Source organism: Pristis pectinata, chromosome 7, assembly GCF_009764475.1.
Source record: "Pristis pectinata isolate sPriPec2 chromosome 7, sPriPec2.1.pri, whole genome shotgun sequence".
Lineage (NCBI taxonomy): Eukaryota > Metazoa > Chordata > Chondrichthyes > Rhinopristiformes > Pristidae > Pristis > Pristis pectinata.
Genome location: NC_067411.1, coordinates 41,155,527 through 41,181,692, shown reverse-complemented (window position 1 = coordinate 41,181,692; position 26,166 = coordinate 41,155,527). Strand labels below are relative to the sequence as shown.

The 26,166-nt window shown below is 40.5% G+C and overlaps 1 protein-coding gene across 1 annotated transcript; it reads left to right on the top strand.

The window, feature by feature from the left end:
• Window positions 1-1,890: 1,890 nt before the first annotated feature.
• smu1a (SMU1 DNA replication regulator and spliceosomal factor a) lies at window positions 1,891-25,931 on the top strand. Its single transcript, XM_052019918.1, has 12 exons — window positions 1,891-2,050; window positions 7,657-7,867; window positions 9,554-9,706; window positions 12,323-12,433; window positions 14,452-14,580; window positions 14,955-15,074; window positions 16,114-16,230; window positions 18,933-19,060; window positions 22,012-22,138; window positions 22,963-23,130; window positions 24,226-24,378; window positions 25,607-25,931. The coding sequence occupies exons 1-12, from the start codon at window positions 2,025-2,027 to the stop codon at window positions 25,703-25,705; spliced, it is 1,542 nt and encodes a 513-aa protein (XP_051875878.1). The 5' UTR covers window positions 1,891-2,024; the 3' UTR covers window positions 25,706-25,931.
• The last annotated feature ends 235 nt before the right edge of the window (window positions 25,932-26,166 follow it).

Sequence of the window (26,166 nt, the reverse complement as noted above, 5' to 3'; positions counted from 1 at the left end):
GTTCTAAGATCATTGTCTTGAAACATTAGCTGTTTCTTTCTCCATGGACGCTGCCTGAGTATCTCTACCATTTTCTATTTTTATTCCATATTTGCAGCATCTGAAGATTTTTGCTTTTTGATTACTTTGGCAACTTTGGGTCCTGATGAAAGTCGCTGCAATGGGTCTGATGACGGGTGACCCACAGGGAGCATACTGTTTGGTTTAGAGTCTTTGGGGCAAATCTCCCAAAGAGATACCATCCTGTAGCCGATCGTGGAAACCATGCACAGCACAAGCCTTTCCAACCATGACTGGCCTGCTCTGCTCATGAATGACCTCAACAGCCAGCGAGTCCCACACCAGGACTAACTTCTGACAAGCCATCAGAAAATATGCCCAAATTTTCTTAGGACCTATTGGCAGACCAGAAGCAGAGGCCCAGATTACCCATTTTGATTGTAGAACTCATCTTCCACAATGGAAGCAAAGACATTTATATAGCTCCAGTAGGATGTCCCAAAGCATTTTACAGTCAATATAGACATTGTAATGTAGGAATCGCAGAAGCCAATTTGTGCATAGCGAGCTCTCTCAAATAGCATTCACTTAGCAACACTCTTTTGAGCAACAAGAAGAAACTTAAACTGTTGTTTAGGGAACAACCATCTTTGAATACACCTAAAACAGTTTTCTTTGTACTGCAGTACTAGATTGGGACCCCACAATCTCCACCAATGGTATTAATTTCACATCATTGATCTCCATCCTAAACCCCACCAGTCTGATCTCCCTTATTCTTCCAGCAATCCCACATGCCTCAGTGGAGACCCTAATCTTCAACCCTGCAGCCTGTGCTAGTCAGAAAGCACCTCACAACAGACACCTTACCTGACCACTGATTAAAACCAGTCTAGCCCCAAACCTGATCACTGACCTGATCCAACAACTCATATGATAAACAACACGTGACTGAAAGTTCCAACCAAGATGCCAACTCAACCCATATTTAGGTTCCAATTCCGATGGCTGACAGCACATCTCCTGTCGCCTACCTAATCACCAATCCATCTCCAAACCACTCATTTTCCAACCCTACCCAACCAAGGCCCTTAAATGGATTGCCAGCCCCCACCCTCAGGCCCAGTCCCGATTACTGACCCATCTTTCCATATTGCTCCAATCCTGATTGCTTCAGGACTTACCCTCCCTTCTCCTCTTTTATGGCTCAAATTAACAAACCATACATTGTGCTCACCAGACCACCAACCTAACAGCTTAGACCCAGCCTTAGCTCTGCCTCTACCCATCCTCTATCTTCCTCTTCCTCTATCTTCCCCCACTTCCCTAATCCTTCTCCTTCCCCTCCCTCCTCGTCATCCTGCTCCCTGCCTTCCCCTCCTCATTCCTGCCCCTCAGCCCCTCCTCCCCATCCCCCTGCCCCCACACCACCCTCCCCCTTTTCCCATTATGCGTATCTCCCTTTCTCACCCCATTTCTTTAACATGCCTCACCAATAATCAATACTCATGCTCCTTATCTGTTCTAGTCTATCTCCATATAGTCTTTCGTCCTACACTCACTGCTTCCCTCAACTCCTTTGAAAACTGTAACCCCACCACTCTTTCCCCAGTTCTGAGGGTCAGGGACCCCAAAAGTTGACTGATTTTTTTTCCCACGGATGCTGCTTAACTAGCTGATTTCTTCCAGCATTCCTGTTTTTGTTTCAGCTTCTAGCTCCTACAGTTTGATTTGTTCTCCACCATTGATTCCTCCTCCTCCTCCTCCTCCTCCCTGCCCATTCTCTCCATCGCCGCGACCCCTGCCGGCGGCACCAGAGCACAGCAGGCTGTTGCGCATGACCGTTGGGCAAACGCTCCTCTCCCCGTGATTGGTGGAGGACCGACTTCCTGCCTGGGCCGGAAGCAGATGTGTGTGTGTGTGTGTGTGGAGGCCTCGGCCTCGGCCTGCAGGGAAGGCTTCGGCGGAGTGTTTTTTTAATTTAATTTTATTGGTGGCAAGCGGGAAGTCGCGGGTCGGACGTCATGTCGATAGAAATCGAGTCGGCAGAGTAAGCGAGTTGTTGGGGCTGTGATGTGCAGAGGTTCAGTGCCGGGCTGGCGGGTTACGGGGCGTGCGGCCCGGGGCTGTCCGCAGGAGGATGGGGCACAGAGCGGGCCCTTCGGCCCACAGTGTTGTCCTAAACTAATTAAACTAATCCCATCTGCCTACATAATGCCCCTATCCCTCCATGTGTCCATCCAAGAACCTCTTAAACACGTCTATTTGCCTCCACTGCCAACCCTGGCAGTGCATTCCAGGCACCCACCATTTGCCCCACACATTGCTATTGAATTTACCCCCTCACCCTAAATATCTGCCCTCTAGTAATAGACTCTTTGCACAGTCAAATCAGTGAACTGACCATATGTAATATTTGCAACTGGCTGGGCTCAGCTGGGCAATAATCCCGAGCTGCATTAAACTAACTGTGGGGTTTTCATTCCATTTGTAAGGAGGCTGTGGCGGGCAACTGGTTTGTGGATTGTAGGGGCATTTTGTGTAAGGAATTTTGAAAGCGCCTTTTGTGTTACTCTCGGGACATCCCAAAGTCACTTGCATACTTTTAGACTGTAGGCACTGCTAAGAAGTACTGTAGCTAATTTGTCATAGAGCAACAAACAATCTGCTGGAGGAACTCAGCAGGTTAAGCAGCATCTTTGGGTGGGGTGGGGGGGGGGGGGGGAGGGGAGCTAGGAATTGTCGACATTTCAGCTTGAAGCCCTGTATCATAGAGTTATACAGCATAGAAGCAAGTCCTTCAGCCCACCGCATCTATGCCGACCATCATGCCAATCTATTATTAATCCACTTGCCTGCACCAGTTCCATATCCTTCTATGCCTTGCTCATTAAATACATGTTCAGATGCTTAAGTGTTGTTACTGTTCCTGCCATCACCACCTCCTCTGGCTACTCATTCCAGAGTCTGAAAAATGTACCCAAGATCCCTTTTAAACCTTCTCCATCTCACCTTAAACCTATGCCGTCTTATACACCTCTACCATGGGAAACAGACAATGGCTATTTATCCCATTTATGCCTCTCATAATTGTGCTTGATCCTTTGGTCTCTCTGTTCAATAACACTCCCCAGGACCCTACTGTTCACTGCGTGTGTCCTGCCCTGGTTTAACTTTCCAAAATGCATCACTTTGCACTTGTTTGAATTATATTCCATCTGTTATTCCTTTGTCCACTTTCCCAGTTGAATAATACCCTGTTGTAACCTTAGACAACCTTCTTCACCATCCACTATCCCACAATTTTGGTGTCACCTGCAAGCTTACTAATCATGTTATCTACATTCTTATCCAGAACATTAATATATATGATAAACAACAGAGGAGCCAGCACTGATCCCTGTAGTACATCACTGGTCACAGGCGTCCAATCTGAAAAACAACCCTCCACTACCACCCTCTGACTCCTTCCACATGCAGTGAACAGTAGGGTCCTGGGAAATATCCTCCACGAGGCTGAGAATTATGTGAGTAGTATATTTTTAGAGGTGGCCACCCTGAAGTTTAAGGAAATGTAGTTGTAGAATGAATGGATAACTACCAGGCAGAGGAAGGGAGAGAGGGAGGCAGGTATTCAGGTAAGCCTCAGAGCCCATTTCACTCCAGAACTTTTTTCTATTGAAAAAATGTGGGGGATGCATGTTCTTCTGGGGAGTGCAACCAGGGCCAAGATCTCAGCACTGTGGGTGACTTAACCACGTAAGGGGAGGAGCAGGAGTCCAAGGGCAATTTTGATAGGAAACTGGATAGTGAGGGGATTGGACAGGTGTTTCTTTGGCCATGGATGTGAATCCAAGAAGGTATGTTGCCTCCTTCCTCCCAAAGTTATGGACTTTTAAGTTCGTAAAGATCTGCAAGTTTGAAGGTAGTTATAGAGGAGGACAAGGATGGACCAGAAATTAGGTACTGAATTAAGAACCTGGCAGAAGTGGATAGGGAGCAGTTATTTGCAGGTATATCTACATTTGGCTGGGGGAGTCACTCAGAAATAAAATAGAGTTCAGTGCCAGTGTATTTGGTATTGGTTTATTATTGTCACTTGTACCAAGGTACAGTGAAAAGCTTGTCTTACAAACCGATCGTACAGGTCAATTCATTACACAGTGCAGTTACGTTGAGTTAGTACAAAGTGCATTGATGTAGTACAGGTAAAAACAATAACAGTACAGAGTAAAGTGTCACAGCTACAGAGAAAGTGCAGTGCAATAAGGTGCGAGGTCACAACAAGGTAGATCGTGAGGTCATAGTCCATATCATTGTATAAAGGAACCGTTCAATAGTCTTATCACAGTGGGGTAGAAGCTGTCCTTAAGTCTGGTGGTACGTGCCCTCAGGCACCTGTATCTTCTACCCGATGGAAGAGGAGAGAAGAGAGAATGTCCCGGGTGGGTGGGGTCTTTGATTATGCTGGCTGCTTCACCAAGACAACGAGAGGTAAAGACAGAGTTCAAGGAGGGGAGACTGGTGTCCGTGATGCACTGGGCTGTGTCCACAACTCTCTGCAGTTTCTTGCGGTCCTGGGCAGAGCAGTTGCCATACCAAGCCGTGATACATCCAGATAGGATGCTTTCTATGGTGCATCTGTAAAAGTTGGTGAGAGTCAAAGGGGACAAGCCAAATTTCTTTAGCCTCCTGAGGAAGTAGAGGCGCTGGTGAGCTTTCTTGGCCATGGCTTCTATGTGATTTGACCAGGACAGGCTATTGGTGATGTTCACTCCCAGGAACTTGAAACAATGTGTTCCTGTAAGGATGAAAGAAAAGGCCAAAAGTCCAATAGATGTCAAGGGTTATTGAGGGTTGAATAAAGGGGGAAAAAGGGTAGTTCGTGGCAGGTATAGAGAACTGAAAATAGGAGAGGTCCTTCAGGAGTATAGGAAGTGTAGTGGGGGGTACTTAGAAAACAAGGAATTAGGAGTGCAAAGTGAGGGCATGGAAGAGCATTGGAGGGCAAGACTAAGGAAAATCCAAAGCATTTTATATATGTTAAAGGCAAGATGGTAACCAGGGAAAAGGCCCATTAGGGATCATAGAGGCAATCTGTGTGAATCTGGAAAACGTAGGCCAAGTTTTAAGTGAGTACTTCTCTTCTGTATTTACTATGGAGGAAGATGTAGTTGGAGAATTCAGGGAGGGGGACAGTGAAATCCTTAAAAAAAGAAGGCAATCTTAGCTGTTTTAACAGGCTTAAATCCCCACGACCAGATGATGTGTATCCCTGCTGCCAAGAAGTAGAATTTTGGGTGTCTGACAGAAATTTTCAAATCTTCTCTGATCACAGAAGAGGTGCCAGATGACATGAGGGCAGCAAGTGTACTTTTACTCAAGAAGGGCAGCAGGGATAAACCAGGTACTTACAGACCAGTGAGTCTAATGTCAGTGGTAGGGAAATTGTGAGAAAACATCTGAGGGACGGGATTAATCTGGGTTTGGAGAGAGAGGGATTAATCAAAGATTGTAGCTTTGACTTATTAAGTGGATATCCTATTTGAATAATTTGAATTTTTTAAAGAGGTGACTAAGTGTGTTGATGAGGGTAGTGTGTTTGATATAGACTACGTGGGCTTTTGTAAGGCCTTTGCCAAGATCCCATGGGAGATTGGTACAAAGGGCCCATGGGATGAAGGGCAGGTTGGTAAGTAGGATTTTAATTGGCCTGATATAGAGAGTGATAGTTGACGGTTGCTTTTGTGATTGGAAGCCTGTGATCAGAGGTGTGTCACAGGGATCAGTGCTGGGTCTCCCTTTCTGTTATTAATATATATTGACGATCGAGATGTGAATGTAGAAGGTGTGATCAGTCAATTTGCAGGTTACATGAAAGTTGGTGTGTTGTCTCACTAGCCACAATCAGGCTAAAGCTACAGAGTGATTTGGTGAGTTGGTTAATGGGCAGAACAGTGGTAGGTGGAATTTAATCCTGAAAAATGTGAGGTGTTGCTGTTTGAGGCTAAGGATGAATGAATGGTAGAACCCTAGGAAGTAATGATGAACAGAGGATCCTCAGTGTACATATCCAGGAATCCCTGAAGGGTAGATTAGGTGGTTAAGGAGGCTTGCAGGGTGCTTGCTTTCACTAACCAGGGCATAAAACTTAAGAACAGGGAGGTTATGATACAACTTTATAAAACATTACTTGGGTCACTGCTGGAGTTCTGTTACCGTCCTTGTCACCACACTATGGAAAGAATGTGATTGCACTGGAGAGGATGCAGAGATTTACCAGGATGTTGCCTGAGATGGGGTATTTCAGTTATGAGGAGAGAGTGGATAGCCTGGAGCAGAGAGAACTGAGGAGAGACCTGATTGCAGTATTCAGAATTATGCAGGGCATAGATGGGATAGATAGTGAGAAATTTTCACCTTAGCAGATGTGTTTATAGTTAGAGGGGAAGAAGATTTAGAGGATTAAAGGAAGAATTTTTTTATCCAGAGGGTGCTTGAAATTTGGATTGCATGGCTTCAGCGGGTGGTGGAGTCAGAGACTTTCACAACACTTAAAAATTATTTAGAGGAGCATTTGAAATTCCATAGTGCAGAAAGCTATGGGCTAAATGCTAGAAAATGGGGGTAGTGTAGTTAAGTACTTATGTCTGGCATGGACACGGTGGGCCAAGGGGCCTGTTTCCATGCTCTGCAACTCTACAACTTCAGGAGGGATTAATTTAAATGTATTTGTTTAGTGGCGATGGTTCTGACTTTAGTGATGGCCATTACTGATCTGCCACAATGGTGTTTTCTGGCCTTTAATCATAGCCCTTCATTCTAACAGCTATGTCCTAAATTGTCCTAGTCTAGTGTGTCAGTACCATTTTCACTTTGTATAGTGTATAAGGAGGCCTTCCATTGTGTAGTCCCGCCTCTTCAATGGGGTGATGCAGTTCATGCCACTCCCCAGCATTTTCCCCCAATTCATTTTGATATTTCCATTATAAATTCCTGTGGCTACAGTAATAAAACAGTCCATGTAAACTTGTTGCCCTATCTTTACACTCTCCCATAGGAGGGTGTGCAGCAGCCTCTTCACTTGGCAAAGTGCTAACTTTAAATATGCAGTTTTCCATGGTCAAGTAGAAAGTATCATCCTTTCATCTGGTTACTAGTATTGTCTATCAGAAAGTTTGAATTCAATGAGGTGATTACATAATAAAGCCAGGTGCTACAGTGTGTTGCTGTGGGAGGGCTGTATTATCACTTTGAGATAACTTATGTGCCCAGACAAATGATTATAATAGAGATCCTGCCATTATTAAAAAAAAACTGGGGAGTTCTGGTAGTTTTACTGATGTTCATTCATCGGTGACATCACAAAACATTTTCTAGTTGTTGTCATATTGATACTCGTAGTACCTCGCTGAAGAACCAAGCCTCTAGTTTATAGAATTTAAATTTAATTTAAAGTACTGAAGGTTTAGCTGTGGGGCACTTTAGAACTTTCTGAGGATGTGAATGAATTTCTTTCTGAATGTGGGCATATCCATTTTAAATGGGAAAACAGACTGGAGATGAGTGCAGATGAAATGTTTGTCATTTAGATTTAGCATACTTCTAAGTTGGTTTTATGTAATGCACTAATAGAATTGTGTTTTCTATTCATAGCGTTGTCCGCCTGATCATGCAGTATTTGAAGGAGAACAATTTGCACCGGACCCTGGCAACTTTACAAGAGGAGACCACAGTGTCTCTGAACACAGTGGATAGTATTGAGAGTTTTGTTGCAGATATTAACAGTGGGCACTGGGACACTGTGTTGCAAGCCATACAGTCACTGAAGCTGCCTGATAAAACCCTTATAGATTTATATGAGCAGGTAAGATAATCAAGTGTTACAAATAAGTTGGTGGGGAGAATGGACCATTCCTTGTGTGTAGTGGCTGAATGTTTCTGCATTGTGAAGGTTAATTCCTGATGAATTAGGGAAATATGCTCTGCGAATATTTCCTCAGTCCTGCCTTTTGAATTGGAGGTTCTCTAAAGGTTTCCAAGGTTTGCAGTCATGAGTGAGCTTGGTCAGGTACACTGCCTTGATCTTGATTTCCAGTTTCTGATTAGTATATGACTATACAAGTTCATAGAATAAGTAGAAATTCTGTGACAAGCATGAGATTTCAATAATGCCCAAACATGACAAATGGGGAAATGGTTGCAGACAAAAGGTAATTATAATTTGAATGACATGAAATAGGATTATTGAGTGATTGCGTTTTTAAAACTTTATTCAGTCAAAAAAAGTTGTGTTAATTTTTTTTGAATGGTCGAAGTGAAAAGACTTTGCTTTAATTTTGAATGGTTCATGAATAATGTATTGCCTCCAGTGATCAATTTTAAAATTCTTATAATATTGAAATTCCTTTGTGGGCTTGGCCTTTCTGATACGTTTATGTCTATAATTACATTTAAAAAATGTGTAAATTCTGTGACAACAAGCATTAGAATTCATCAACACTGCACAGGCTTAACAGTAAATGGAATCAAGCTGTTGGCAATGGGGCAAGTGGTTGTCAATATTGAGGTAAAGAAAATTGGGGGTGAGCAAGAAGCCAGAATTGGAGTTGCAGAAATCTGAGGATTATAGTACCGAAGGAGGTTATGGAGACGGGGGCAGAGTGATTTAAGCACAAAGAGAACCTTTAATTATATCAATTGTTATTATTAAGTCAAACTATTTTCCTGTGCATGATTTAAAGTTAAAAGGTAGTGTTTTCCTTTGGACTACTCAAAAAATGTGTTCTATTATCATTTAATAATGTGATTAAAACTGCTGTTAATATTGCAGTTTTTCACATGTGCTAAATTAAAACCCTTTTTTCTCGCAAATAGATGTAAGGATTCCAAGGTATTATTTTGAAGAAGGTTCTGAAAGTTACAATACAAATTTATTCTTTCTGCCTGTGATATAGTCTTCAAACTGAAACATTAAATATCTTTCTCTTTCCACAGATGCTAGCTGACCTGCTGAGTTACTTTCCAGCATTTTCTGTTTTTTATTTCAGATATCTAGCATATGCAGTTGTTGGATTTTCACATTGCTTTGCAACTCTAGTAGGTTTTCTTGGTTTACACTTAATATTGATTTTTGTAACAAGCTTTCAAAAATACATAAACCACTACAAAAACTTGTAACATAAGGTTGATAGTGAACCTTATGTGCATTAGAGCAAAGAATGTAGGAGTATGAATAGATCATTGATCCTCAGGAGCATCTTCTGCCAAATAGTGAGATCATGGCTGATCTGATTGTGGCCTCCATTTCACATGTGTCCGGGGAATATTATCTGTGAATGTCAAACCACGACTGTAACATGAAGACTTGATTTCTCCAAATTTAAAATGTCTGATTTTTGAGTCATTCTTTTCAACATTGGACACACAAAGAGGATGATTTTTATCTCTTTTTCCTGATAAACAGTTACTTTTAGGAACGTACCACTGTTGCAGCCTTTGTAAAATAGCCTGTGTATCACTGAAATTTTGAAATCTTGTGTTCTTTTTCTAGGTAGTTTTGGAGTTGATTGAACTTCGTGAGTTGGGTGCTGCTCGATCCTTGCTCCGACAGACTGACCCCATGATTATGCTAAAGCAGACCCAACCTGAGAGGTACATTCATCTGGAGAACCTACTGGCAAGGTCTTACTTTGATCCCCGTGAGGTAATTAACATCTGTCATTTGGCAAACTTTAGAAAAGGAGTAGACCACTGTTGAATATGCAGGCTATCTTGTTCAAATGTGAAATATTAAAATAACTTTCATGGATATTGTTTTAATTTTGTGAATTCTCATTTCTCTTGTAAAACTGATTTTTGCCTTAATTTTTAAAGAAAACATGTATCTATTCATTGCTTTAGGGAAATCAGATGCAAAATTGTATGTGTTCAAAATATTAGTGCTATCTAGACTTGTTTTGCTTTTGTCATGTGTATGATGAGCACACACCCGCACATGACTTTTGGCAGGGAAAGGCCGATAAATTGAGTTCGTTAGTAAAATGGACAAGTGCAAACTGGAGGAACAGCACCTCATTTTCCGTTTTGGAATCTTGCAGCCTAACGGCATGAACATTGAATTCTCCCACTTTAAGTAATACCCACCACCTCCAACCATGCCTCTTCTCCTCTTCCCTTTCCTAGCCTATCTCTCTTTCTTCTACTTCCCTTTTTTTCCTCCTCACCTTTGACCCATCCCCCCTGCATCTGCCTATCACTATCTCTTACCTGCATTTACCTGTCGCCACCTTGTGCCCACCCTCCTCCCCTCTTTTGACCACCTAACACTGCTCCGCTTTTCCCTCCTATATATTGGGCTTCCCCTTTTCCTATCTTCAGTCCTGAAGGGTTCTGACCCAAAACGTTGACCGCCTGCTTTTCTCCACAGATGCTGCCTGGCCTGTTGAGTTCCTCCAGCATCATAGTGTTTTTCGTCTAGATTCCCGCATCTGCAGTCCTTTGCTTCTCTAAAACAAAACACCCTTAGTACCTTCAAACTATGTAACAAGCTTTGTAAATGGAACCCAAACAGTTTTTTGTCAAGGCTTGTGTCAAACACAAGGTAAATTTTCAAATGCGAAGGCAGTAATTTTTTTCTAAAGCTTGTATTGTATAAAAGTTTCAGCATTTAAAAAAAAAAGCTTGTGTATCCATTTTAGCAATTTCATTTTTTCCTTCCCCGTGGGATATTTAACTTTTCTAACTTCATGGTTTAAATCTGATTTTGATATAGATTTTATTTTATTTCCACTACTTTGTCATCTCACACTACTACCAAGTAACTTGCATTCACTTTATTCTCTATGCTTTCATTAATCCATGTAGCTGGCTGAATTTAAAAGTCACGTTGAAAGTAATTGATCTTGCAGCAACAGTAATAGACATTGGATTCATATGGTTGCAGTGCAAGCACAAACTTTTCTGTTCTGCTCTGGTTTTCAAAAGAATATTTGTGATCCCAAAGTGGCCAACGTTATTAACAATCATCTAGTAGATAAATAAAACACCCTTATTCAATATTCAGAAGTCACCAGTTATCTGCAAATAAGAATCTTTAAAATAATTACCAAATAACTGAATTGATGACTTTTGAATATTGAACAAACTGAAAGGGTATTTTTATTCATCTACTCGATGATCGTTAATAGTGTTGGCCCTCCTTAGGATCACAGTTATTGTTGTGAAAACCAGAGTGGAATGTTTGTGATCATATTGCAGCCATTGTGAAACTTGATGTTGCTGCAAGTTTGGGGCAGGGTTTTTGAACAGAATTGTACTAAACTGCTTCAAGTGCTTTCACATTAAAGTTCTGTAGTCAACGTCAGATCTTCCATCACCAGCATCACATGCGTATTTTAGTTCCTCATTATCCATTGACTTAACATCCACTGGTCAGCATTGTTATGAGATCAGTCATGTAGTGCTGAGAATATTGGTAAATATTCCTCCAGAGCACTCTCGTGTGATATCTGGTGAATCCCATTTGTTATGAGATGGATTGCATTTGATGTATTACGCTGGCAAGGAGTGAAACATCAATAATTGGTGTGTGGCCAAAGCCAGGTTCAGTGTTGGGAACACCAGGGGTCAGGAATGTGAGTAAGTTTGAGGTTGGAACTTGGGTCTGGAGTGTGAGCCAGGTTTGTGACTAGACTCAAGGTTAGGAACAAAGGTAGGTTTGGCAAGCTGAAACTTGAAAGCTAAATGTCATGACAAAAATACAATATGCATCCAATTCCCTTTTGAAGGTAATTATTGAATCTGCTTCCACCATCTTTTTATTGGAAATGCATTGCAGATCACCATAATTTGTTACGTTTTTAAAAGTGGCACCTTTTGAACCCATGTCAATACAAACAGTACAGGACACTATAAAGAGTTTTGCTCCACCACTTCCCCCTACCTTTTTATATCGGCTATCTCCCCTCTTTCTTTCCAGTCCTGATGAAGGGTCTCGACCTGAAACGTCGACTGTCCATCTCCCTCCATAGATGCTGCCTGACCCACTGAATTCCTCCAGCTTTTTGTGTGTTGCTCCAGGTTTCCAGCATCTGTAGTTTCTTGTGTCTTCTAAAGAGTTCTACTGAATTTTATTTGTTACACTTAAAAACAAAACTTCAAAAGCAAAGTAATTCTCTGAAGCTGTCAGTACATCAGAGATTCTATTATGTTAGTGAATTAAATGTTTTTTTCAGCTGGTATGAGTATATTTGGAGTTTGAAAATTTGCTCTTCTAAATTGTCTGTCATGTCTCAGTAAATTGTTGTGTTTTTGCACGTAGGCTTACCCAGATGGCAGCAGTAAAGAGAAGCGGAGAGCAGCCATTGCTCAGGCATTGGCAGGCGAAGTCAGTGTGGTGCCCCCCTCACGTCTCATGGCTTTGTTGGGTCAGGTGGGTGGACTTCGTTTTCAGTACCCGGAGCATTCTGGTGAGAGATACTTGATGCTAAGCTATTTAGAACAAAAACATAGCAGTGACTGTTATTTGAAAGACCCTTACCGTTGTTTCTGCAACCATTGGAATTAATAATAAACATTTTAAAAACTTTTATGGAAACTCTTGCCTTTGTTTGTGAAAACAATACGGGCAACTCAACTGTTGGGGTGGGGGGGAGGTGAGAGAGTTGCATGCCTAGAAAGCAGTCCGTATGCAGTTTTCCATAATGCAAAGCTGTGTCATCTGCGCATGCGTCAAGAAATGCGAATTGAAAAGAAAAATTTGTGTTGATTTATTTACCTATTTTTCACACAAATTCTGTGAGAGCGAATTTTATTCTGCTTCTCAAATTTTTGGGGAGTGATTTGTAAATTTTGCAACGGCAAATTTCTGCAACATAAACGGACATATTGTGGGGGCTGCCTGTAGCCACTAAGGATAATGGTTTCTTTGTTAGAATGTGATACAATTTTCCTTTAAAGGGTAACATTCCATTCCTTGTCTGATATAGAGATTATTATGTTTCTCTCTCCCTTGTCTGTCATTTGTTAAATATTCTTATTCTAAAGTAGATAAAAGAGGGTACCTGAGCTGAGTTGCAAAGTGCATATTCTATTAAATATTGCAAACTGAAGTAAAGTTAAAGTTTAACCTGCACTTTGGATGATACTTATAATTCTGTGAGAGAAGGTGCAACAGAATTCCCAAATCTGATCAAAGTGAAAGTTGAGTTTATTGTCATATGCATGACTACATGTATGCATAGGTGCAATGAAAAACTTACTTGCCGCAAAATCACAGGCACATACCATCAGGTAAGCAGCATTCACAAGATAAACATAAATTATACACAATTTTTACAAGAAAGAGCACAAATAGAACAAAAAAACAAAGTCCATTTTAGTGCAAAATGATCAAAGTGGTCGTGGTTTTGCTAAATTGTAGTGATTAGAGTTGTGCCGGTTGGTTCAAGAACTGAATGGTTGAAAGGAAGTAGCTGTTCTTGAACCTGATGGTGTGGGACTTCAGGCTTCTGTACCTCTTGCCCAGTGGTAGCTGTGAGAAGATGGCATGGCCTGGATGTTGGGGATTTTGATGATGGATGTTGCCTTCTTGAGTTAGCGCCTCCTCTAGATATTAGAGGAGGGATACTGCTGGGAAAGGATGTACCCATGATGTATTGGGCTGAGTCTACTATTCTGCAGCTTCTTGCATTTCTGTGCATTTGAATTGCCGTACCTGACCATGATGCAACCAGTCAGGATGCTTTCAACAATACATCTGTAGAAGTTTGAGTGTTTGGTGACAAGCCGAACCTCCATAACCTCCTAAGAAAGTAAAGACACTGGTGTGCCTTCATTGTGATTGCACCTCTGTGCTGGGCCCAGGACAAATCCGATATGTTAACACCCAGGAATTTAAAGCTTACTGGATGTAGATTTGGGATCAGTAATCAAACAATTGCAAGAAGAAGAGGGAGACTCTAGCATTAGAACTCAAAACCTGATCAGGAGCCCTTCTTGCTGAATGAAGAGGTGACATTTTGGCACTCATGGTCTAAAGTGAAACTGGGAGGTTAGCGCTTAAGGAATCAAACTAGATAAATGGAATTAATACTGCAGATCACCCATTATTGTAATTGAATAGTGGCGCAGACTTGAGGGGCTAATTGGCTTACCATGCCTACCTTTCAGGTGTTAGCAGTAAATAATTTGTATTATGATAGGGCAGTGTTTTATCTTTTATCATTACCGTTTTTGCTAATAAAAGGGCAAAAGATTCTGCTTCAGAGATTACTTTGCTTTTGTAGATCTCACTGTGAATGACTTGCTACTTGCACATTATTAAGTTAAACCACTCCTCATAATTTGCAATGAAGGGATTTTAGACACAATAGAAAATGTTCATACGTAATTCAATATTTGATAAGTTGTTAGCTCTATGCTAAACCTTTTTTTTTGTTTTTTCTCCAGGCATTAAAATGGCAGCAGCATCAGGGTCTTTTGCCCCCTGGTATGACAATTGATTTGTTCAGAGGAAAAGCAGCTGTGAAAGATGTAGAGGAGGAGAAGTTTCCCACTCAACTCAGCAGGCATATCAAGGTAAATGATTTAAAGAGCATTAGTGAAATACTGGGTATTTGGCCATGTTACAAAACAGAATCAAGCTTATTCAAGTGGTGAAGTTAAGTAAGACGTTAAGTTAAGGCATTAATTATGCCATTCAGGTAATTGAGTGCAGTTAAGATCTCTTGGTTTCTTTCTAGTGTTTGATGAATTGTTATTGATTAACAGGTGAAACAGTATGTTTTAAATTTAGAACTCATTCCAAGTAATGTTAAGGTTTCTTTTAAAAACAACCCTCATTTTTGAAAAGAACAAGTCACTTAAGTGCTAGTGAGGAGGAAGCTATGTGCCAGAACAACTTGTTGGAAAGTAATAAGTTATATAGCTTGTCCTATTTATGCTTTCAACAGTTTGGCCAGAAGTCCCATGTGGAGTGTGCTCGATTCTCCCCTGATGGCCAGTATCTGGTTACAGGTTCCGTGGACGGCTTTATCGAAGTATGGAACTTCACCACAGGCAAAATTAGAAAGGTAAGTACAGACGGCCAGTAGAATGTTTCATAACATGTTAGTTTAAAGATCTGGCTTCTCCACATGGGCCCCTTAAGAATCAATTCAACGTGTCATTATTGTGAACTTCTAGCTCTTTCTGAAGTTCTGGCAATTGTTAAAGTCATGCCCTCCCATTTCTAGGTTCAATGTGCTTAGGGTCCAAGAGAAATATAAAAAAACACAGGAATGACTTGGTTGAACGTATTTCTCTTAAACCTTTTTATAGTGTTGCTAATATTAAGATCTTTGCTTTGATGCATGAATATTTGAAAAAATCCTTTAATTCCTGTAGTAAATTTGGCACTGGTTTTGAATGGTTTAAAGTGCATTGTGAGTACTCTGGTGTCCTACTGAATATCAGAGAAAAAAAGCTTTTCCTTTAAAAAGAACTCTTCTTGTTCCACTGTTACTAAATCAACTAATTCATTATCAGCTGAACACAAGCATACAGAATAACTATCCAAGCTTGGAATTTAATGGATATGATGCTCTTAACTCTAGAACAAACTCTGTTGGATATACCAAATCCATTAATTACTTTCTACTTGGAATTGATATATTTTGGTGGTATATTTTAACTCTGTGCATAATTGATTACTGATATTCTGCAAATTGAATTTATAGCAACTTGATACAGTGGTACTTTTTAAAAATGGTATGATTGAAGGTTAGGTCTATTGTTTGGCTGGAGGGGATTATATAGCGATATAGTTTGAGTTGTCTGGTGATTAATTGTTTCTTAGTTAATGCCAGTGCTAGTTTTGTAAGTAGATGTAGTAGTTTACGACAAATGTAGTGGAGATCTGTTTGATTTGCTTTGTATGCTACCAGTTTGGATTTGGTAATAAAATGTGCATATAAGTTGGAAGATTGTAGATTCAGAGTGTAAAAAAAAACAGTAAGCTGACTCTCCTGTGTTGCACTATGTGTGTCCTCATTGGTTTGTGGGTGGATTTGCTGCTCTTGTATAAACAGCACTGTGTTCACTTTTCTTAACTCCTCTCGTGTCACTTTCTAGGATCTGAAATACCAGGCACAAGATAACTTCATGATGATGGATGATGCAGTCCTTTGCATGTGTTTCAGTCGTGACACTGAAATGTTAGCAACAGGAGCACAGGATGGAAAGATTAAGGTGGGTAGCTACACTGAGAAAATATTTCAAAGATATGAAGGTTGTAGCAGGGTTTAAACTTCTGAACTGATCATTTAAATTCACTTGCAATGAAGTTGTTAGTCCATGAAGTAATTTTGCATTTCAAGGAGATGTCAGAGTAGAAGTAAAATTGAATCTGATGAGAAAAGTTGGGCCACCATCCTATTCTTGCTACTAGGTGGTTAAGAGTTAGAATCTGGAACTTGCACTACAAAGAGTGATTGGAACAAGATGAATGGGAGATGTCAATTTTCGGGTAAGCTGGTTTGAACAAAACAATGAGTGGGAAAGGAATAGGAGGTGTTGATGGAGTGGGAGAAGGTTCATGTGGGGCATGAATACTGTCATGCCCCACATGAACCTTTGCTGGGCTGAATGGTCTTTTAATTCAGTGTAGCTAATATAATTTGTAAAGTGCAGTTTCAATAATAACATGATGAATAGGAGCAGGTCTAAGCCATGAAGTCCATCAAGCTTTCACTGCCATTCAATAAGAGTTTAGGAGGCCATAGCTCAATTGTGATACTGTGTACAGGTCTTCCCCAGTTAACAAATGGGCTAAGTTCTTAACCCTTCCAAATGCAAAAGCTCCTACAGCCCTTAACTTTTGTGGGGATTCCAGTTGCCATGGATGGTAAGAAGTCAGAAGCTCATCAATCTCCTTCCCAGCAAGGTCATAGTAAATCGAAAAGCTAAAGCACACCAGTCACCTAGTGATGCCAGGTGGAAGAGGGCAAGTGCTCAAGAGAGTTTTTAAAATTTTAAATAATTTGTTTATTTCACAGACTCCTCCCCATTAACCAGATCAAACTGACTGTTAAATGTTACTGGTTTTTACACACCTGTGTTTGAAAGATGGTCTCCAAATATGTTCTCCACCCTTCGTTATAGCAAATTAAATCTTAGTTAAACAACAAATTAAATAGAACCCTTTGTTGTAGCAAAAATTTGTTAAGTTAACGTTCACTGCCTGTGGGAGACCTGTATGATCAGGAGATGAGAAGTGCAACCATGTCCTACCCATGATGTTTCTGCTCATGCATTTATGACTTGGTTATATCGGATCAGAATATCAGTCCATATCTTTTTCAAAGTTACATTTGAATTTTTCAAGCAGTACATTGCCATGTTTGTTAGTTAACTTGTTTTATTCAGATCATGATTAATTTCAATATTCAACATTAAAAGCAATTTGGCATTATCAGTAATAGATTGGCTAGACCTTGTCTCAAGGCTCCTTTATTATGTAACCTCTGGTGAATTTTCATGCTGGATACAGGAGTGAAATGTAGCCTGTGCAGGTGTCAGCAAAATTCACCTTACTGACTTAAGCAGGTCATTGATAATATGGTCATTTCCATACACTTATTTGGCCTGTTAAAGCATACTGATTAATTTTGTATTCATTGGGAATTCCTTACAGCCTTTCTACATTCATTTCCCTGTATAATGCCTTTCTTTTATAAAGCTAATTTTTCTACCACTGCACAATTTTAATAGCTCAGAAACGTTTCCTTGTGAACTCTCTTCCCATCCCTTCCAATAAAGAAAGTAAAATTAAGCCAACAGAATAAAAGTACACTGCAGTCTTATTTTGATTTGACAGTGGAGATCAAACTATGGCCATGAGTTTTGCATATGACTGTTCCAGTTGTCCTGGTTTCTGCTGATCACTTTAGCAATGGACTAAAGTCCCTATTTTTCCATCCATTCTTATCTCTACCACGTACTGCAGTACAAATCAAGGAATCATCACTTCTCATGTCTTGCTAACATCATTATTCAAATAGTGGAAACAATTAAAATAAAGCATTACTGGATTCCTAGCCTGCGTGTTAACCTCCACCTATTATGGACAGCTGATTACGTGGTGCCACTGTTATCCGTTTGATGGCTATACCCTGAATCCTCAACTCCCACACAGCAGGTCAGGCCCTCCAGAGGGAGTAATTTGCTACATTTTACTGTCCTATTCTGTACTGTAACTGCTTTTCCTGATTCCTGAATGGCCACTGCTTCTACCACTGAGAATTCCCCATTGTTAGCTCTTCATCTCTCAACTCTGGTCTGAAATTCAGTCTAGAAATGTCTCTCCCTTCCTGATGTACTGAAAAATCTCCAACATCACCTCAGCCTCTGAGATCTTAAGCTCATTGATCTCCGTTAAGAAACTTTCCAAAGTCTTCTATAGTTTAATTACCGTTCAAGATTCCCATATGTTAAAATAACTGTAATTACTGACCTTTTCCTGTGCTGACTAATCTTGTTATAAAAGTTAGAGTTACGTTCAATTCTTAAATTTCATTAAACTACTCACTAAAATAAATTCTCACTTTAACCTAATTCCCATCCCACCAACTCTACTTGCTTAATCAGAAGTTCCCAAGACTAGAGCTGATTTACTGGGGGCACATGGATCACTTCAGTCCTTTTAAGTCTCAAGATTGTCAATGTTTTGAATGCATGTGACCAAATACTTTTCATTGCAACAATCAGTCATGACAATGGAATTCACTATCCAAAAGAGTAGTGGAAGCAGATTCAATTTATACTCTCAAAAGGAAACAAGATACTTGAGAGGGAAAAAAATGAATAGAAAGAGCTAAGGAATGTGGATGCTTGGATTGCTCTTACAGAGGGCTAGTATGGGCACAATGGGCTGAATGTTTGCCTTCACACAGGTGTGGAAGATACAGAGTGGTCAGTGTCTACGCAGATTTGAACGCGCTCACAGTAAGGGAGTGACCTGCCTCAGTTTCTCCAAAGACAGCAGTCAGATTCTCAGTGCATCTTTTGATCAAACAATCCGGTGAGATTTCATTTGTTTAACATTTGTTTCAATGTTGTTTTGGGTTGTGAGTGTGTGGGGCTGATAAGGCAACAAGTATTCTATCCATAATGTGGAAAGGAAGCTCATGCTGAGCTAGGACAGTCTGTTTGAGCTTTGTACAAGACGTGACTTTTAATAATCAATCTCAGGAGGTGAAAATAAAATAAAACTGCAGTATAAAATCTTGAGCAAAAGGTAAACTGCTGGGAAAACTCAGCAGGTTAAGCAGCATCTGTGGAGGCAAAGGGATGGTAGATGTTTTGGGTGGAGACCCTGCATCAGGGAGTGTAGAGGGAAGATAGCCAATATATAGAAGTGTGAGGGAGAGGATGATGGGGAGATGGAACCATGGGGTGGGGGGAAGACGAGAGAGGGAAGGGGACAGGAAAGGTGAACCGAGGGAGAAGAAACCGAGATGGATACGTGTGTGGGTGACGGGCAGATGGAAGCAGGGTGATGAGTCTAGGTAACAAGGTGGAGAAGGGGTGGAAGAGGTGAACAAAAGGAAAAAGAACTGAGTGGACTAGTGGGAGTGGGTTACCTGAAATTGGAAAATTCAATGTTCATGCCATGGGGCTGTCGGCTACCCAAGCAGAATATGAGGTGTTGTTCTTCTAGTTTGCGTTTGGCTTCACTGTGGCAGTGGAGAAGGCCGAGGGCAGGCAGGTTGGTGTGGGAATGGGAAGAGGAGTTGATATGGCGTGCAACTGCAAGTTCAAGTTGGCCGATGCAGACAGAGTGCAGCTGCTCTGCAAAACGGTCACCTGGTCTACCCTTGGTCACACCGCGGTAAAGGAGAGCATCAAATACAATCGACCAGGTTGGAGGAGGTGCAGGTGAGTCTCTGTCTCACCTAGACGGGCTGTTTAGGTCCCCGGATGGTGGTGAGAGAGGAGGTGAATGGAGAAATGTTGCACCTCCTATGGTTACAGGGAAGAGTGCTGGGGAACAGGGAGGGGTGGGTGGGAAGAAATGAGCGGATCACAGAGTCGTGGAGAGTGGTACCTGCGGAAAGCAGAAAGTCGGGGAGAGGGGATGATGTGATTGGTGGTAGCTTCCCTTTGGAGATGGTGGAATTGGCAAAGACATGCTGGGATGCAAAGGCTAGTGGGATGAAAGGTGAGGACCAAAGGAACTCTATCTCTGTTCTGTCTGGGGGGAGATGAGATGAGAGCAGACGTGTGGGAAATGGAGGAAATGCATATCAGGGCTCCATTGACTATGCCAGTGGGGAAGCCACGTTTCTGGAAGAAGGTCCTAGGGCAGAGGTCCTAGAACAGAAGTGGCGGAGATGGAGAAAGTGAGAAAAAGGAATAGTGTCCTTACAGTAGACAGGGTGGAAGGTGGTGTAGTCAAGGTAGCTGTGGGATTCTGTTGGTTTATAGTAAATATCTGTGGCTAGTTTTATTTTTCCTTCCGAGATGGAGACAGACAGATCTACAAAAGGAAGAGAAGTGTCAGAAATAATCCAGGTGAATTTGAGGGCAGGATGGAAATTGGTGGCAAAGGTGATTAAATTGATGAGTTCCACACTAGTGCAAGAAGCAGCACTGATGCAGCCATCGATGTAGCAGAGAAAGAGGTGGGGAGGAGTGCCAGAGTAGGTTTGGAACAGGAAGCCAAAAAAAAAGGCATAGCTGGGGCCCACGTGAGTGCTGATGGCTATACTTTTGATTTGTAAAAAGTGGGAGGAATTGAAAGAGAAGTTATTAAAAGGGTAAGAACAATTTCTAATTTCATGCAATCCACACCCCATGTTCCTTTCCCACTCTACCAGTCCATCCTAGTTCTCTCTTCCTTTTTTCACTTTTTCCTCCCCTCTGCCTCTCAAAACCAAGACTCTTTCCCTCCCCACCTGGTTTCATCTGCCCACTACCCACATACCTATGCGCTGGGTATCTATTCCCTTGATTCGTGTTTCCTGTCCCCTCACCTATCTGGTCCCATGCGCACATCATCCCTCCCTTATCTGTTTCCACCTATCACCCACCAGCCTCTGTCTCTACCCTCTCCACCTGGTTCCATCTGTGTAATCTCCCCCTCCCCACTCCCACCCCACCCCTATAAGTTTCCACCTATCACCTACTTGCCACTTTCTCAACAACCCCCTCCCTCTCCTCACGTGGATCCATCTGCCCATCAAACCCCTCCCCCCCCTCCACCATCTGATTCCACCTATCACCTACCAGCCTCTGTCTCACCCCTCCCTGTCACTTTTATATACTAGCTATCTCCGCTCTACACCCTCGGTCCTGATGCAGGGTTTTAACAAGAAACATTGACCATCCCTTGCCATCTACAGCTGCTGCTTAATCTGCAGAGTTCTTCCAGCAGTTTATTGTTTGCTCCAGACCCCAGTCTCTGCAGCCTCTTGCATCACCAGTATAAAAATATTGCACATTAGAATCAACTTGTGACTTATAATCTGCTTTGGAAGTGCTAAGAATTTGATGTACATGGGTCTATGGAAGAATCAGATGAATTACTATTCATAAAGGGCTATCTCATTATGATGTAGCTCTTAAATCACATGCTGTACTCTGCCAGTTTTGACATTTAAGATGAAGTTTTGGAGTGGGGGCATTTGTGTGCTCTTTAACATTATCGGTTTCTTGTAGTTTATTTTAAATGGGAACATTTTTAAAATTAGTTTCCTTATTTTAGAACATGGAGGGGATCAATTTGTATATCATCATTGAATAGTAAATATGATTTGTTGCTAATAATCTCATATTCAAGTAGATGCAAAGGGATTAGCAGATATAAGATACTTTCCTATTTTGCACTTCTAGCTTTGTGAAGTTAAAGGAGAAATCTCAGTAAGATTCACCTTCTGATCTTTCGACATGGCTGGTTGCTTGGGTAAGAATTTGAGTGAGTGGTCTGCCACTATTGGTGGTATTAATTTTGTGTTCTGTTCTTTTTGGTAGGATTCATGGTCTGAAGTCTGGAAAAACACTGAAGGAGTTCAGAGGTCACACATCATTTGTTAATGAAGTGACTTTTACACAAGATGGACATTACATTCTCAGTGCATCCTCTGATGGCAGTGTAAAGGTATTAAACAGTATTGGGATGAAGGATGTTATACACTGGTGATTAATATACGAATCTGAAAATGTTCTTTTGTCATGTTAAGTACAACAACTTCTGTAGTCAGTGAATGAAGGAAATATAATTTACTGTTAAATCACCTGTAATTTATCAACTTTTTTATTCAGTGCTAAATTGTATAAAAGTAATTGTTTATTCATTTGAAGCACATGGGTCTTATTATCAAGACTCATCATTAATTGCTCATCCCAAATGTCTTTGGACTGAGTGTTTTGCTGGGCCATCTCAGAAGATAGCTAAAGAGTCGGCAATATTGCTGTGCAAAGACGACAGAATTTATTCCCCAAAGAACATAAGTTCACCACCAATTATGATCACTACTACTAAGAGTATTTTACTCTGAATTTACTAATAATTGAATTTGTATTTCTCAGTTGTCATAAAGGTATTTGAGTTTGTATCTCTTAACTATTAGTCCAAGCCTCTGATTACCACTATGCTATGCTACATGTATATTGTTATTATTCATAAGGGTGTAATATTCTTCTGTCCCTTTTAGGTAGCCTTTAGAATTAAGTAAAAATAAACTTGTGTATCAGAACCAACATATGTGTCAATCATCAAAGTTATAGCTTTGTTTTATCCAGGAGTAACAGATGAAGCAAGTTTTGTTTGCTACGATAATGTATAAGATTTTGTTCATTTTATGGAATAGAATAAATACCATATATTGTGTTTGGCTTACATGTATAGAGACAGCTGCTGAGTCAGTGGTAGGTTGATTCTATTATTAATTATCTGAAATATTTTTATCATCTCCCTTGCAGATCTGGAATGTGAAGACAACAGAATGTGCAAATACGTTTAAGTCGTTGGGAAGTTCTGCTGGTACTGATATCACAGTGAACAGTGTACACCTGCTGCCAAAGAACCCTGAACATTTTGTAGTGTGTAACCGATCAAATACAGTGGTCATCATGAACATGCAAGGGCAGGTATGGCTGTGCAGCAGCTTTCTCTGGTGACTTATTTCCATTTAAGGATTTAGATGCCTTTAAGTAGACTTTTGGATAAGAATGGTACTGTTTCTTGAAACAAGTTTATGGAACTATCATAAATAATTGTGTTACTTTCATTCAAAGCATGAGACGTGAGGTTTATATTGGGCTGATGGTTTGCTTCCTAATGTAATCATTAATTTTATTTGGATATTAAAAGATAAAGTAGTTACTTTTTGAAACGTAGAAATGTTTTGGCTTTTCAGAAGATATGCTTAGTGAAGTGCAGATCTATGGCAAGTTTATAACTTTTCCTTTTTGTAAATTTCATTTTATCTTTCCCAATTCTTTCCTAGGATTTGTTTTTTTTATACATATAGATTTAGTTCATTTGTTTTTTTGGGAAAAATTCTTTCTTACACATTTAGAGCCAATGGGAACTCACTAGTTTCATATGTGACTGTGTGCCTGGAGTATTACTGTCTGTCAAGTCACATATATTCATGCCTGTCAAGTATGTATCATTTGCAGTATAAGTTTTGCATGGTAAATTCTGCAAAATTATCTAAGGGGAAAAGTTATAGATTTGTTGACACTCTGAAATTTGAAAATCATGTGAGCAATGAATGTGAGTTCTTTTTATTTAAAATGTGCATTCTTTGCCGAAAGTAAATTGTTCCTGTGGTCAAAATAAACAGTTCTGGGAATGGTAGTTTAACATTTACTGGGTTAGACTGGAGAAGGGTCATTCAACTTGGAGCAGAGAGCACCGAGGGAGTTGAGTTGTTGAAATCATTAAAGGTTTCGATGAGTTGCTGAGACTGCCTGATGGTAAATGAATGGAGGGCACCAATATACAGTGATTGCTAAGAGAACCAGAGGAAATGCTAATTTTACTCAACTGGTTGGGATTTGGAATGCACTCAATAGGTCAGAGAATAGATTCAAGTAGCCTTCAAGATGCAATTGGATTATTTCAATGGAGTTTTCAGTAGTTTTTTCCAACAACTATGTTCAGTGCTCTACTATTGTATAAAATTGGGATTTCAAACCAAACATTTTGCTGGATTTAACCTTAATCCTTCATTACAGATTGTGAGGAGCTTCAGTTCTGGTAAAAGAGAGGGAGGTGACTTTGTGTGCTGTTGCCTGTCTCCACGTGGGGAATGGATCTACTGCGTTGGTGAAGATTTTGTGCTTTACTGTTTCAGTACAGTGACTGGAAAGCTAGAGAGAACGTTGACGGTAAGGGAGATTGTTTCTATAAATCTAAGTGCATCAAATTATATCTTATTTGAATACAGGATTAATATTAAGGGCAATCTGGTTTTGGTTTATTTGGTGCAGGAGCCAAAAACAATGTTACATAATATACTGAAGGCTTTAGTACAATATGTATTGTTGCTTATTTCTAACCCAGTTGAGGTCCTTTATCTTTGCATTGATAACTACAGGTCCTCACCGAATTCTGTTTACAGGTTCTGCTGCAAACGCAAGATGCCTGCAGCCCCACAGCTGCCAGCAAATCCATCCTGCCAGTCTCTCAAATGCTCATTTTGTATGCATGGGCTTGAATAAGTTGGGTGTTCGTAGGCTGAGGAGGACCTATATGATAGTTCATTTAACTTGTATTTATAAAGCACCTTAGTCACACCAAAATACTTTAAGGTTATTCATAGGATTATTCTCAAACAAAATTTGACACCTAGCCATGTAAGGAGATGCAAGGTTTTAATGTGTCTGGGGCTGAAGAGATTTGAGGAGGAATTTCCAGCTCTTAAGATGTTTACAGCTGAGGGTACCTCATGGAGCAATTAAGATGATCAGACTGCTTAGTTGAATGAGGGCTAACAGCATGGTTGTAGCACTCAAATTAGGTAAAAGGTAAGCATTTTGAAATCAATGAGTTTCTGGGTGAACAGGACTTGGTGCAAATTTCTGGTCATCCAAAGGCATGGGAATATAAATAAATGCAAGAAATGGAATCTGTAATTTAAATTTGTTTTAAGGTTTTAAGACAATGATGCTGAATTTCCCAATGGTGAAGCACTTAGATTGTGTGGGTTCAGTAATCATGTTGAGGTAGAACCAATTGTCAGCATACATCTGAAGCATGTGCCACTGAGGCATTGGGACTCATTAAGACCAGTAGTGGGAGGAGAACCCATCAATAATTTATTGGAGTAAATCAGGTCAGGCAGCATCTATGGAGGGAAGTGGACAGTGACATTTAGGTTGAGGCTTTTCATCAGGACTGGCAGCCTAAAATAATTTATTGGTAATGACTGGATAATGAAAAGTGGAGAGGTGGTGTGTTTAGTTATGGCAAATATTTTAGCCAGGGTTGAGGGATAAATTACTGCTGTCATTAAAGGCATAGTACATTATTAGGGCTTTGCTTGATATTGTGGGATTCAGCTAAGTTCAACAATGGGGAAATTGGAGCTTTAACCGATTTAATTCAATTCTGCAGGTTCATGAGAAAGATGTTATTGGAATTGCTCATCATCCACACCAGAATCTAATTGGAACCTACAGTGAAGATGGTCTCCTTAAACTGTGGAAACCTTAAGTACTTGTTCTTGTCTCATGTATATTTAGCTGTAATTGTGACTTTGTAGGATACTTGTTTCAATACAATTTCAGGACACCATTTTAGTTTTGGAAAGCTCTCCACATTCCCTATTGTAAAATGCAAACTGCTGAAATTACATGCATTCTTTTATAGTGTTGATTGTATTTCAATTGAGCACCACAGAACTTGGACTATCTTAATAAAATGCCATTTTTGGCACTGACCAAGTTGTGCAGTAATTTGTTACAGCAGCTAAGCATACACTTGTAATTGAGTTTAGGGTAGTTTAGTCAATTTCTAATTTCAATGAAGCATTGTATTAAGTCCCAACTATTAATTCAGCTTAACAACACTTTACTGCCCAAGATCAAAAGACTGACTCAAGGCATGTTCATTTTTAAAGTCAGTAAGCAAATTTCTATAGGGTGGAGTTATCTTTCCAAAGAATAAACCAAGTT

Coding starts and splice junctions, on each gene's coding strand:
- smu1a (XM_052019918.1), top strand. CDS start 2,025: ATGTCGATAGAAATCGAGTCGGCAGA. Junction 7,868..9,553: donor TTATAGATTTATATGAGCAG/GTAAGATAATCA, acceptor TTCTTTTTCTAG/GTAGTTTTGGAGTTGATTGA. Junction 23,131..24,225: donor TCATGAACATGCAAGGGCAG/GTATGGCTGTGC, acceptor CCTTCATTACAG/ATTGTGAGGAGCTTCAGTTC.